At 35.0% G+C, this 14293-nt stretch overlaps 1 protein-coding gene across 11 annotated transcripts in view; it reads left to right on the forward strand.

Moving 5' to 3' along the window:
* The window catches only part of GPHN (gephyrin), a 615197-nt gene that overhangs the window by 374727 nt on the left and 226177 nt on the right, over positions 1-14293 (forward strand). For all 11 annotated transcript variants that reach the window (XM_061180933.1, XM_061180924.1, XM_061180928.1 and 8 more), the window contains one exon: positions 13943-14077. In XM_061180933.1, the coding sequence (XP_061036916.1) occupies positions 13943-14077 (135 nt within the window). The remainder of the gene's footprint in view (positions 1-13942; positions 14078-14293) is intronic.

Genomic DNA, 14293 nt, shown 5'->3' on the forward strand with positions numbered 1-14293 from the left:
TTGCAACTTTTCTGTAAGTTTAAATATTTTTTCAAAACAAAAAAATATTAAGTGGTAAAAATAGTGATTCAAAGAGGAAATGTATGCCCACTAAAGAATTTCTCTAGCATCAAAATACAAAGTTGTATGTTTACTTTATTGGTATTCTTACTGGTGTTTCAAAAGACAGAGTTTATAAAGGGAAATGATAGTTTGGCTATGTATTCTAATTTTGATAATATAATTCTCCATTTCTTCTTTTAGAAGTGTTTGCCCAATCAGTCTAAGTAGCTTTCGGACAGAATAGCTACATAACTAGAAAGAATCAGCACAGTTCCTAAGAAAATATGTATTCCAATTATAATTTCCCTTATGAGGAAAATTCTATTTAATAATTCACAGTTGAAATTACAGTGCATATCCTCAGAGGGTTTGAGATCAACTGAAATAAATTGTTTTCCCTATCTTCTCAGTTGCATAAGATAATAGGAATACAGATTAGTGCTCTAAAAGTAGGAATGCTATTTCTTTTGGAAGTTATTTGGCATTTCTCCTTCTTATTTGTGCTGACTTACCCACTACGAATTCTGCTTGCTCAAGAACCTCACTACTTAGCAAGCCTTTCATTCATCTCTTGACTCCTTTATATACATTAATGAATTGCAGTTTTCAGACTTTTACGTTTTTTCATCTCCTCATTTCCCCTATTCTCTCCTCTTGCTTATTATATTAAAATAAAGATCACCAAGGCTAAACAACTATCCTTTCTGCTTAAACTATTTTTCTGAGTTAATACTTTGTTCCATTCCTTCTATCTCAAAGAGAGCTTGTAATTCTCAAAGTTGGTGGCCACTTCTGCTTCTTTATTATCAAAGAATAAATTATTATCAACTGTGTACAAGACATGCTCATTTTTTTTACTTCTCTCAGGCTCTTGAGTACATTGATCACTTCTTAATTTTTGAAACAATCCCTCCCATAGTTTTCATCACTAACAATATTTTATTGTACAATAATACATGAGTACATTCTTTTTATTAAAAAATAAAAATAAACATGGATAAGATTGACATCCGCTTGAACCACCCTCTCATCTCATTCTCATTTGCTTTCACACACACCCCAGAAGTAAATACTTTTCAGTAAATTAGAGGGGTATCCTTTAAAACTATTATCCTTTTCTGTACAAGCGTAGTAAATAAAATCCTAACAGTTTGTATGTGGTGTGTGTGTGTTTGTGTATGTATTTAATTAAGAGAGGGAGAGAGAAACTTGACAAGCTGCTTCTAAAATTTATACAGAATGGAAATGCAAAGGACCAAAAATAACCAAGATACTCTTGAATAAGAAAAAGAACAGAGTGAGAAGATCTCTATAAATACCAAGACTTAAAATGATATAAAGTGTGTTATTGGTGCAAGAATTAACACTTAGATCAATGGAACAGAATAGAAGCCTAAAAAATGCCAACACATATGGACACTTGGTATATGACAGAGTCTGTACTACAGATTAGTGAAGTTCTTTTTTCAATAAATGATGCTGGGACAACAGGCAGTCCTTATGAAAAAATGAAATTGATTCTCGTATCCCATACAGTATCCAAAAAAAAGTTCTAAGTTTTTTAGAGACCTAAATATGAAAGACAAAACTATAAGGCTTTCACAGATTTATATAGGACAAAATTTTCATTGTGCTGGATTAGGGAAAGATTTCTTTTTAAATATATAATTGAAGTAAAAGTCACATAAAATTCAACGTGTTTATTAGGTGTACAATTCAGTGGCTTTTAGTACATTTACAATATTTTGCAAGCATCGCCTCTAATCCAGAATATTTCATCACCCCTCAAAAAATACCACACCCAGTAAGTAGTCACTCCCCATACCCCCACCTCCCATCCCCTATCAACCACTAATTTGCTTACTTTGGACATTACATATGAGTGGAATCATACAATATGTGGCTTTTTTTGTCTAGCTTCTTTCACTTCACATCACGTTTTCAAGGTTCATCTGTGTTGTAGCAGGCATCAGTACTCCATTTTATGGCTGTAAAATATTCCGTTGTATAGATGTAATGCCTTTTGTTTAGCCACTGATCAGTTGATAGACATTTAGGTTGTTTCCACTTTTTGGTTATTAAAATAATGCTGCTATCAGCATCTGTGTACAAGCGTTTGTTTGAACACCAGTTTTTGATTCTCTTGGATATACACCTAGGATAGAACCGTTGAGTCATATGATAATTCTGTGTTTAACTTTGTGAGGAACCGCCAAATTGTTTTCCACAGAGCTGCACCATTTTACTTACCTAACAGAAATGTATGAGGTTTCCAGTTTCTCTACATACTCAACAAAGTTTGTTATTTTCCTTTTTAAAAAAAATTACAGCCGTTGAGTGAGTGTGAAGTATCTCATTGTGGTTTTGATTTGCATTTCCCTTAATGACTGATGATAATGAACATCTTTTCATGTTGCTTGCTGACCATTTGTATATCTTCTTCAGAGAAATGTCTATTCAAGTCTTTTGCCTCATTTCTTAAAATGAGGTTTTTTGGTTTTTTTTTAAATGGGTCTTTTGTTCTGTTGTGAGTATTCTTTATATATTCTGGATACTAAACCATTATCAGATATATGATTTGCAAATATTTTCTCCCATTCTATTGGTTGTCTTTTCAACCTTTCTTGATAATTCTGTGATGTACAAAAGTTTTTAAATTTGATGAAGTCCAGTTTGTCTAAATTTTCTTTTGTTCCTTATGCTTTTGGTATCATATCTAAGAATCAATTACCAAATCCAAGGTAAAGAATATTTATCCCTCTGTTTTCTTCTGAGAATTTTATAATTTTTAGCTCTTACATTTAGGTCATTGATCCATTTTCAGATAATTTTTGTATATCGTGTGAGGAAAGGGTAGAACTTCATTTTTTAAATGTGGGTATCCAGTTGTTCTGGCACAATTTGTTGAAAAGATTATTCTTTCCTATTGTCTTGGCACCTTTGTCAAAAATCACTTAACCATAAAAGTATAAGAGGGTTTATTTCTAGACTTTCAATTCTATCCCATTGATCTATATGTCTATCCTTATGGCAGTATTACACTGTTTTGATTACTGCACCTTTGAAGTAAGTTTTGAAATTGGAAAGTGTTTGTTTTTCAAGATTGCCAACTTTGTTTTTCAAGATTGTTTTGGCTATGTGGAATCCACTGAGATTCCATATGAATTTTAGGATGGGCTTGTCTATTTCTGCAAAAAATTCTATTAGAATTTTTTTTCCAGTTTTTGTGATTTTTTTAAATTTATTTTTTTATTGGGGTATCGTTGCTTTACAATGTTGTGTTAGTTTGTTGGAATTTGATAGAGATTGCATTGAATCTGTAATTCCCTCTGGGTAGTATTGCCACCTTAACAATATATGTCTTTCCATTTATTTATGTCTTTTTTTTTTTTAATAAATTTATTTATTTTTGGCTGCGTTTGGTCTTCATTGCTGTGTGTGGGCTTTCTCTAGTTGTGGTGAGTGGGGGCTACTCTTCGTTGCAGTGCACAGGCTTCTCATTGCAGTGGCTTCTCTTGTTGCGGAGCACGGGCTCTAGGCGAGCGGGCTTCAGTAGTTGTGGCACGTAGGCTCAGTAGTTGTGGCTTGCAGGATCTAGAGCACAGGCTCAGTAGTTTTGGCGCACGGGCTTAGTTGCTCCGTGGCATGTGGGATCTTCCCGGACCAGGGCTCGAACCCGTGTCGCCTGCCTTGGCAGGTGGATTCTTAACCACTGCACCACCAGGGAAGCCCTATTTATGTCTTTTTATGTTTGGTAATATTCAGTGTATAAAGTTTTGCACCTCCTTGGTTAAATTTATTCCTTAATATTTTATTCTTTTTGATTCTGTTGTAAATGGAAATGCTTTCTTAATTTTCTTTTTTTAAATTTTCAGTGTTAGTGTATACAAATACAACTGATTTTGGTGTGTTCCTCATATGTCCTGCAACTTTGCTGAATTTATTAGTTCAAATATTTCTTTCTGTGGAAAAAAAAAAAATAGTGTCATCTGTGAATAGAGATTGTTTTACTTCTTCCTTTCCAATTCAGATGCCTTTTATTTCTTTTTCCTGCCTAATTTCCCTAGCTAGAACTTCTAGTACAGTGTTGAAAAGAAGTGGTGAGTGCAGACATCCTTGATCCTGATCTTAAAGTAAGCTTTCAGTCTTTCATTAAGTAGAATGTTAGCTGTGGGGTATTCATAGATGCCCTTTATCAGGTTGGGAAAGTTGTTTTCTATTCCTAGTTTTCTGAGTGTTTTTGTCATGAAAAGGTGTTCTATTTTGTCAAGTGCTTTTTCTACATCATTTGGATTCTGGGATCATGTGGATTTTTTCTTCATTCTATTAATGGGTTGTATTACACGTTATTATATTACACATTGATTATATTTATCATGTTGAACCACCCTTACATTCATGGAATATATCCCACTTGGTCATAGTATATAATCCTTTTAATATGCTGTTGGATTAAGTTTTTTTTTTTTTTTGGTTTTATTTTTTATTTTTTTTTAACATCTTTATTGGAGTATAATTGCTTTACAATGGTGTATTAGTTTCTGCTTTATAACAAAATGAATCAGTTATACGTATACATATGTTCCCATATCTCTTCCCTCTTGCGTCTCCCTCCCTCCCACCCTCCCTATCCCACCCCTCTAGGTGGTCACAAAACACCGAGCTGATCTCCCTGTGCTATGCGGCTGCTTCCCACTAGCTAGCTATTTTACATTTGGTAGTGTATATATGTCCGTGCCACTCTCTCACTTTGTCACAGCTTACCCTTCCCCCTTCCCGTATCCTCAAGTCCATTCTCTAGTAGGTCTGTGTCTTTATTCCCGTCTTGCCCCTATGTGATTGGTTTTAACCTCCTCTCTGCCTTGGGTGCATTGGGTAGTACTGGACAAGATTTTTTTAAAGTTCATATGTTGGAGATTAGCCAAGAAGATTATGAAAGTGAAAAAAAATTAAAGTGGGATTTGCTTTACTAAATGTTAAAACTCACCGTAAAGCTAACTATAAACAAGAGTATGGGGAATTCCCTGGCGGTCCAGCAGTCAGGACCCCACACCCTCACCGCCGAGGGCCTGTGTTGGATCCCTGGTCGGGTAATCAAGATCCCGCAAGCCACGCAGCATGGCCAGAAAAAACCAAAAAACAAAACGAGTATGGTTTTGGCTCTCTATAAAATAGAGTGCAGAACAGATCCCAACAAAGAACATGATATACAACAAGGGGAGCATTTCAGTTCATTGGGGAAATGTTGCTGACACAGTTGAATGTGGATTAAGTTTTATAGTACTTTATTTAGGATGTTTGCCAAACATCTATATTCATAAAGGATATTGGTTTGTAATTTTCTTTTCCTGTGTCATCTTAATTTGTCTTTGGTATCAGGGTAATACTGGCCCTGTAAAATAAGTTTAGGAAGCCTTCCCTTCCATTTTCTGGAAGAGTTTGTGAAGGATTTATTATTTAGAATTATTTAATTCTTCTTTAAACATTTGACAGAATTCTTTGATGAAGCCATCTGGTTCTGAGCTTTTCCTTGTTGGAAGCTTTTTTCTGATTACTGATTCAGTCTTTTTACTTGTTATTTGTCTATTCCAGATGTTCTATTTCGTCTTGAATCAGTTTTGATAGTTTTTGTGTTTCTAAGAACTTGTCTGTTTCCTCTAGGTTACCTAATTTGTTGGCATATAATTGTTCATGGCATTCCCCTTACAATCTTTTTTATTTCTGTGAGATCAGTAATAATGTTCCCACTTCATTAGTGATTTTAGTAATTTGAGTTTTATCTTTTTTTCTCTTGGTCAGTCTAGCTAAAAGTTGGCCAATGCTGTTGATGTTTTCAAAGAACCAATTTGGGTTTTGTTGATCCTTTCAGTGTTTTTCTGTTCTCTATTTCATTTATCTCCACTGGAATCTTTATTACTCCTTCCTCCTCTTTTATGGGAGGTTAGTTTGCTTTTCTTATACATTTTCCTCTGAGCATTCCTGTTGCTATATCCCATAAGTTTTGCTATGTTGTGTTTTCATTTTCATTCATATCAAAGTATTTTCTAATTTCCATTGTGATTTTTTCTTTGACTCATTGGTTGTTTAAGAATGTGTCTAATTTCCACATATTTGTAAATTTCTCAGTTTATTTCTATATTGATTTCTACTTTTCTTCCATTATGGTCGGAGAAGAAACATTGTATGACTTCAGTATTTTAGTGAGACTTATTTTGTGCCTTGACATTTGGCCTATCCTGTAGAATGTTCCATGTTCACTTGAGAAAAATGTGTATTCTAATGTTATCAGGTAGATTGTTTTCTATATGGTTACTAGGTCTAATTGGTTTATACTCTTGTTCAAATCTTCTGTTTTCCTTGTTGATCTTCTGACTAGCTATTCTAGCCATTATTGAAAGTGTTGAGAGCATTGAAGTCTGCCAATTTTATTGTTAAAAATTTTTTTTCTCTCTTTAATACTGTTGGTTTTTGTTTTATGTATTTTGGGGCTCTGGGTAAGTGTTTATAACTGTTTTGTCTTCTGATGAATTGACCTTTTTGTCATTATTTGAGGTCTTTGTCTCTTTGAACAGTTTTTGCCTTACAGTCCATTTCGTCTAATATTATTATAGCTATTCCAGCTCTCTTTCAATTACTGTTTGCATGGAATATTTTTTTCCACTTTTTCACTTTCAACCAATATGTGTCTTTGGATCTAAAGTATATACTTGGATCATGGGGTTTTTTTTTTTTGAGGGGGGTTTAATCTATTCTGCCAGTCTTTGCCTTTTAATTGAGTAGTTTAATCCACTTACATTTAATGTAATTACAGATAAGGTAAGATTTCTTCCAGTTCACTGTTTGTTTTCGGTGTCTTTTGTTGTTGTTCTTGTTCCTCATTTCCTCCATTACTTCCTTCTTTTTTGATTAATAGATATTTTCTAGTGTACCATTTTGTTTTTCCTCTCATTTCTTTTACCAAATATTTTTTAGTTATTTTCTTAGAGATTGCTGTGAAGGTTACAGTTAACATCTTAATTTATCACAATCTAGTCTTAATTAATACCAAGTTAGTTTAAATATTATGCAAAAACTTTTCACTGTCTCCCTCACTTATATTGTTATTTTAACAAATTATATATGTATACATTGTGTGCCCATCAACACAGATTTATAATTATTCTTTTATGTAGTTTTCTTTTTAAATTATATAGGAAAAATACAGATTCACGGCCCAAAATATACATTAATAGTGACTTTTATATTTACCTATGTAGAGTACCAGTGTTGTTTATTTCTTTACATGAATTCCAAATTACTGTCTAGTGTCCTTTCATTTCAGCCTAAAGGACTCCCTTTAGCATTTTTTGTCAGGCAGGTCTTCTAGCATTGAACTCTCTCAGTTTTCGTTTATCTGAGAATGTATTGATTTCTCCTTCATTCTTGAAGTGTAGTTTTACCAGGCCGAAAAATTTTGGTTGACAGATTATTTTTCTTTCAGCATTTTGAGTATGTGTTCCCACTACCAACCAACCCCTTTGCTTTCTTTTGAAAAATCAGCTACAATTCTTATTGAGGATCTCTTGAGTTGCTTTTCTCTTGCTGCTTTCAGGATTCTCTCCTTTCACTTTCAATAGTTTGATTATATATCTAGGTGTAGATCTCTTTGAGTTTATCCATCTTGGGGTTGTTGAGTTTCTTGGATGTGTAGATTCATGTATTTCATCTAATTTGAAAGTTTTCAGGCATTATTTCTTCAAATATTTTCTCTGCCTCTTTCTCTCTTCTCCGTGGGATTCCCATTATGCATATCTTGGTACATTTATTGTTGTCCCACAGGTTTCTTAAACCCTGTTCATTTTTCTTTATTCTTTATTTATTTCTGCTCCTCAGTTCATTGATTGTTTCTTCTGCTTGCTCAAATCTGGTACTGAACCCTTGTAGTGAATTTTATATTTTAGTTATACTTTTCAACTTTAGAATTTCTATTTGGTTTCTTTTTATGATTTCTACCTCTTTATTGATATTCCCTATTGGTGATACATCAGTATCTTGCTTTCTTTAGTGCTTTTCCCTGGTTGCCTTTAGCTTTTTGAATATATTTTAATTAGTTAATTTAAAAGCTTTTTCTAGTCAGCCCAGTGTCAGGACTTTCTCAAGAACAGTTTCTATTTCTTCTTTTTTTTTTTTTTTCCTATACATGGGTCATACTTTCTTGTTTCTTTGCATACCATATAATTTTTTTGTTGAAAACTGGGCCCTTTGAATATTACTAGTAGCAACTCTGGAAATCAAATTCTCTCCCCTCCCCAGGATATGTTACTGCTGCTTGTTACAATTGTTGTTGTTTGTTGGTTGGTTAACTGTTCTGAACTACTTTTTTTTTTTTTAACATTTTTATTGGAGTATAATTGCTTTACAATGGTGTGTCATTTTCTGCTTTATAACAAAGTGAATCAGTTATACATATACATATGTCCCCATATCTCTTCCCTCTTGCATCTCCCTCCCTCCCACCCTTCCTATCCCACCCCTCTAGGTGGTTGCAAAGCACCGAGCTGATCTCCCTGTGCTATGTGGCTGCTTCCCACTAGCTATCTTTTTTTTTTTTTAATTTATTTATTTATTTATTTTTGGCTGCGTTGAGTCTTCGTTTCTGTGCAAGGGCTTTCTCCAGTTGCGGCAAGCGGGGGCCACTCTTCATCGCGGTGCGTGGGCCTCTCACTGTCACGGAGCACGGGCTCCAGACGCGCAGACTCCGTAGCTGTGGCTCACGGGCTTAGTTGCTCCACGGCATGTGGGATCCTCCCAGACCAGGGCTCGAACCCATGTCCCCTGCATTGGCAGGCAGATTCTCAACCACTGCACCACCAGGGAAGCCCCTAGCTATCTATTTTACATTTGGTAGTGTATATATGTCCATCCCTCTCTCTCACTTTGTCCCAGCTTACCCTTCCCCCTCCCCGTATCCTCAAGTCCATTCTCTAGTAGGTCTGCATCTTTATTCCTGTCTTGACCCTAGGTTCTTCTGACCATTTTCTTTTTTTTTTTATTCCATATATATGTGTTAGCATACGGTATTTGTTTTTCTCTTTCTTACTTCACTCTGTATGACAGTCTCTAGGTCCATCCACCTCACTGCAAATATCTGAACTACTTTTGTCAAGTCTGTTCTTCTTTGTTGTGTGTGGTCACTGAAGTCTCTGTTCCATTAGCTTCGTGGTCAGCTAGTGATTTGACATAATTTCCTTAAATGCCGGGAAAATATATATATACAGAAAAAGAAAATCTCCCATTCTTTGCAGATGAGCTCTTTTTATATATTGGAGCATGCCTTCAACACTCAGCCAGGCAGTTTACTACTCTGCCTAATCTTCACTTCCTACTTGTGCAAAATCTTTAGTTCAGCAAGAGGTGAAAGATTAGGTGAAGTGTTCTAAGGATGTGCATTGCCTTGGGCATAATCATGACCTCCTGGAACTCAGGAATATCTGGGAGCTTTTCAAAGCTCTTATGCCTGAAAGCATCTCATTACATGGCCTTTCCTCCCAGGTTTTTAAGTTAATCTGTTATTCATTCCACCTGTTATCCACTGCCTAGACAGCAGTGGCTAATATATTTGACTTTAAATATTTGGATAACCTCCCCTCCAGTTAGTTGCCTGAGCCATGGGAGTGTTCCAAGATAGGGAAAATAAAGGAAAGCCCTTTGAGGGTATCCTTCAGTGAGCTACCAGACATGCTGAAACAACCACAACCCTTGAGAATAAGGTTTGTTTCCCTTCAGTACTCAGAACCTTTACCAGACATGTGGGCTGTGTCTTCAAGGCCATCACTGAGCTATGTAGTAGGGGATCAGTTGGGGGGTTTTGTGGGGTTTTTTTGATTAAGCATTCACCTGGCTGCTGTAAACTTGATTAGTTTCTAGATTTCTGATAAAGTTGATTCTGACAGATTTTGTTAGTTTATTCACTTCTTTAGTAGAGGGGTGGACTATTGACATTACCTACTCTACCTTTCATACTGATGTCATTCAGAAAGGATTCCTTTTAAGACACAAAAACCACTAACTATAAAGAAAAATATTGATAGAGCTAACTAAATTAAAATTAAAATATTCTGTTCATCAAAATACATGATAAAGTAAGAAGGCAAGCTACATAGTAGGAATAGATATTTACACCATATAAAACTGATAAAGGACTTGTTATCCAGAATAGATACAGAAATGTAACAATTCAATAAAAAAGAACGACTTAATAAGGGGAAAATAGGGCAAATTGAATAGGGACTTTACAAAAGAGAACATCTAAATAGCTGATAAACGTATGAAAAGGTATTTACTCTCATTAACAATGACGGGAAAAGAAATTAAAACCACATTAAGGGGACTTCTCTGGCGGTCCAGTGGTTAAGACTTCACCTTCCAATGCAGGGGACATGGGTTCGATCCCTGGTCGGGGAGCTAAGATCCCACATGCCTTGCAGTCAAAAAATCAAAACATAAAACGGAAGCAATCTTGTAACAAATTCAATAAAGACTTTTTAAAAACACACACATTAAGATATTTTTAGTATCTATCCCATTTGAAAAAGAATTAATACTGACAGTACTAGGTAGAGCTAAGTTGTGGAGTAAGAGGAATTGTCACCATTTTCTTTTGATAGACATATAAATTGGCTTAACCAATTTGGGAATTTGTAAAAGAAAGTATTCACACCGTACAACCAGCAATTCTGTTTCTGAGTATATGTATCCTAGAATTAATGCATGTGGGAATTATGGTACATGAACAAGAATTGTTCATAATATCTCCAAAAAGGAAACATTACAAACACTGTACAACAGAGTTATCCATATTCACTGCATCCTTTCCCTTACCTCCAACTTTTTTCTTTACCACTTATATTGAGGTATCTATCTTCATCAAATAATAGCTTTCTTTTAGGTTACTAATGACTACCTCTGTCTTGTTCTTTAATGTCTGTTTCTTTCTCCTTTTTCTGTCTTGCTGTATTCTTTCCATACGGTCTTTGTCTTTCAGATCTCATCTATTTCTGTAGCTTCCACAATCATATCTCTGCAAATAATTTCTAAGTCTCTGTCTGTAGCATAACTTTCTTTTTTGAGATGGGTGAAATTTTATTTCCACACTGTATTACATAATGAAATTGGAAATTTATGGTTGCCAGTATTAACTGGATTCTCAATGATGGTTGATATTTCCTTTGCCAATGCCTTAGTTATCCTCCATGCTTCAGTCATCAATGCATTTTTCCAGATTTTTATGACTCTCCTAGAGTTATCTTTCCCACTTTTACTTCCCCTTTTTCTCATCAGATAGATCTTCATTCCAAGCACCAAAGAAAAGAATATTAGTGAATGTCTCTCTTTTTTTCCCACCGATTACCCTGGTTTGTCATCCCCACTTGCTTCCTCAACTCATTTCTATTCTTTTTACTTTACTTGTATCTTCTTTAATTGCTAGATCTAATGGCATCTTTTCAACTCTCACCTTACTCCTGTTCTCCCCAATAGTTGATATTTTGTAACATCTCCTGAAAGTTTCTTCTCTTTCCTCTTCCCTTATGTTCACTCTGTCTTAATTTTCCTCTTTTGTCTCTAATGGTTTCTTAAAGATAGGAAGACCAAATAATTTATCTTCCAAACTGAAACACTTTTGAAAGTGAGATGTGTTATTTAATAATTAAGTCAGGATAATAGATATAAACCCAGATTATTCAAGGAAAACAAGGTTGTATCATCATACCATTTACAGGTTTTTTTTTTCCCTAATTCCTTTTCTTCTGTTAACCCCTTAATATGGATATCACCTAGAATTTTCAACCGTCATCTTTTGTTCTTTTACATGCCCTCCTTGTGTGACCTGAAATATTTGCATGACTGAAACTACTACCTTCAGTGATAATTCCCAAAGTATATATCCAATCCTTAACTTTTTCCTGAGCTCCAGACTCATATTTCCAATAGTTCATTCTGTATTTCCAGACTAGTAACCCAAAAGTATGTACCTCACAATTTAAATTACCTTCTCCCTCAAATATCCTACTCTTTTGTTTATTGGGGGGGTGAAGATCATTTGTGTGTGTGTGTGTAAGTCTGGAAATATATATCACACATGTATACTACTTTGTGCAGATGCTTCATTAGGTACTGGATATACAGTAGTAGCAAAAACACAGTTCCATCATCATGACAATGCATTCTGGTGTGAGAGATAGACATTGATCAAACTAGCATACATATAAATGTAGTATAAGTATGGGTAATTTCTGTGAAAAAGAGGAACGTGGTATTATGTGAAATATAATAGGGGCATTTGACCTTTTTCTTTCCAATACATGGCCTTTTATATTAGACATAAGTGGCAACATATAGCTCTTCTAAATTAGACTACCTCCATTTCTTTAAAATATTTATTGCAATTCACTATTCAAATATACTAGCAAATGGAGCTATTTTTCTTCTCAGAATTCCCATTGCTTTTCATCCTAGTTATGGGGTTATTGTTCATAAATCACATAAATTGTTAAGCCCTGAAATGGTGGCAGTACCTTTGGTATTGAGGATGTAGGTATGGAAACTAAATAAAAGAGCATTTATGAAAATAATATGTCCTTTATGAGAAAGAGATGGTGTGTAAGATACAGAGCACCTTTCTAGTCACAAAATCTGGCTGCTATTTTCTTCTTTTCACATAGTAAGTAATATTTGTTGATTGAATAATTGCTTGAAAGTAGTCAAGTTCTCATTTTGAGATTAGAAGACCTACACTCACTAGTACTAGCCCAGAACATGAACTAAATTATGCATAGCCCCGAATAATAAATTTTATAATCAACGTAAATATTAATAATTTTTTAAATAATCCACATTGTTTGTCCTTACGTTTATATGTTTTTACAGTAGTAATATTCAGTTACATCAGTCTTTACCTTATTGATAGGTATAATATAATAACTAGCAATTGCCAACATTTATTAAGTATTAACTACTTGTGTTATATAATTTATATACATTATCTTATTTAACCCTCAGCAATAATCTGGTGAGGTAAATGCTATCATTATCTACATTTTTTAGATAAAGGAAATGGCAAATTAAAAAAATATATCCATCAGTATCCCAGCAAAGTCACAGTATACTTAAATGGATAATTGAAAAGAGTTTAATAAAGGACTATGATATTTACAAAAGCTTGGGCAGATTTTAGGAAAGCAACAAAACATGATGCAGCACCCTGGGACTAGTAATAGTGGGAATCATTAATACTCCTAGTCCTAATGGGGCAAGGGAGGGAGCTGCTATTGGAATCCAGAAAAGAGCCGAAAGCAAGGGTCATCTGATAGGGGCTGTGATCTTAGCCAACCTATGGTGACCTGGTAGAGAAGGAGCCAGGGGAATAAATGTCAGACCTTACTCTCCTGCAACTCTTCAGTTTCCTGACAGTGGCTCTTATTAGCTGAGCCCAGCTAGAAACCAGAGAGCACAAAATAGCTTATTGATTCTATCTATACAGGTTAGCTTCAAGCAGAGAGAGTGAAGAAGGGTGGAGAATGAATCTGAAAGGGAAATGGAAAATGTCTAGGAATTAAATAACTATTAAGTGGCAGAGCCAGTATATGAATGCCAAACACTTTACTTCTCACTACAATTCTATACTGCCTCATAAAAAAAGCTTTGATGAAATATTATTTGGCCAAGGAAATATTTTAAATCTGAAGGTTTCTACCCTATCCCAAATTGTTGGATGCATTCATACCTAAAAGTAAGTGAAACCAAATATCTGAGAGCTCAGCAGCAAAGAATGCCCCCCCCAAAAAATGTTTGATGTGGGTATTGATTTTACATGTTGTTGGTATTTTCAGCTTATTAAACCATACTTGTTCCTCTTGTCCAGATTCCAGACTCCATCATTTCTCGTGGCGTTCAGGTGCTCCCACGAGACACAGCCTCCCTCAGCACTACTCCTTCAGAATCTCCTCGTGCTCAGGCTACATCTCGCCTTTCTACAGCTTCCTGCCCAACACCAAAAGTAAGTACAGTTCCTTGGCACCTTACACCTGCTCTGCTATGTGAATCTGGGAAAACTAACCAACCAATATTTCCCTCCGCTTGTCAAGATTGGATTGCATGCAAGATAATACGATGAAAAATTAATGGGCTATAACATAGTTACTACCTAATGTTTCACAGATTGTCGTATTAGGCCAACAATAGAGCAATAGAAATTTCATTCAAAATGCATACT

This window comes from Eubalaena glacialis, chromosome 2 (assembly GCF_028564815.1).
Source record: "Eubalaena glacialis isolate mEubGla1 chromosome 2, mEubGla1.1.hap2.+ XY, whole genome shotgun sequence".
Taxonomy (NCBI): domain Eukaryota; kingdom Metazoa; phylum Chordata; class Mammalia; order Artiodactyla; family Balaenidae; genus Eubalaena; species Eubalaena glacialis.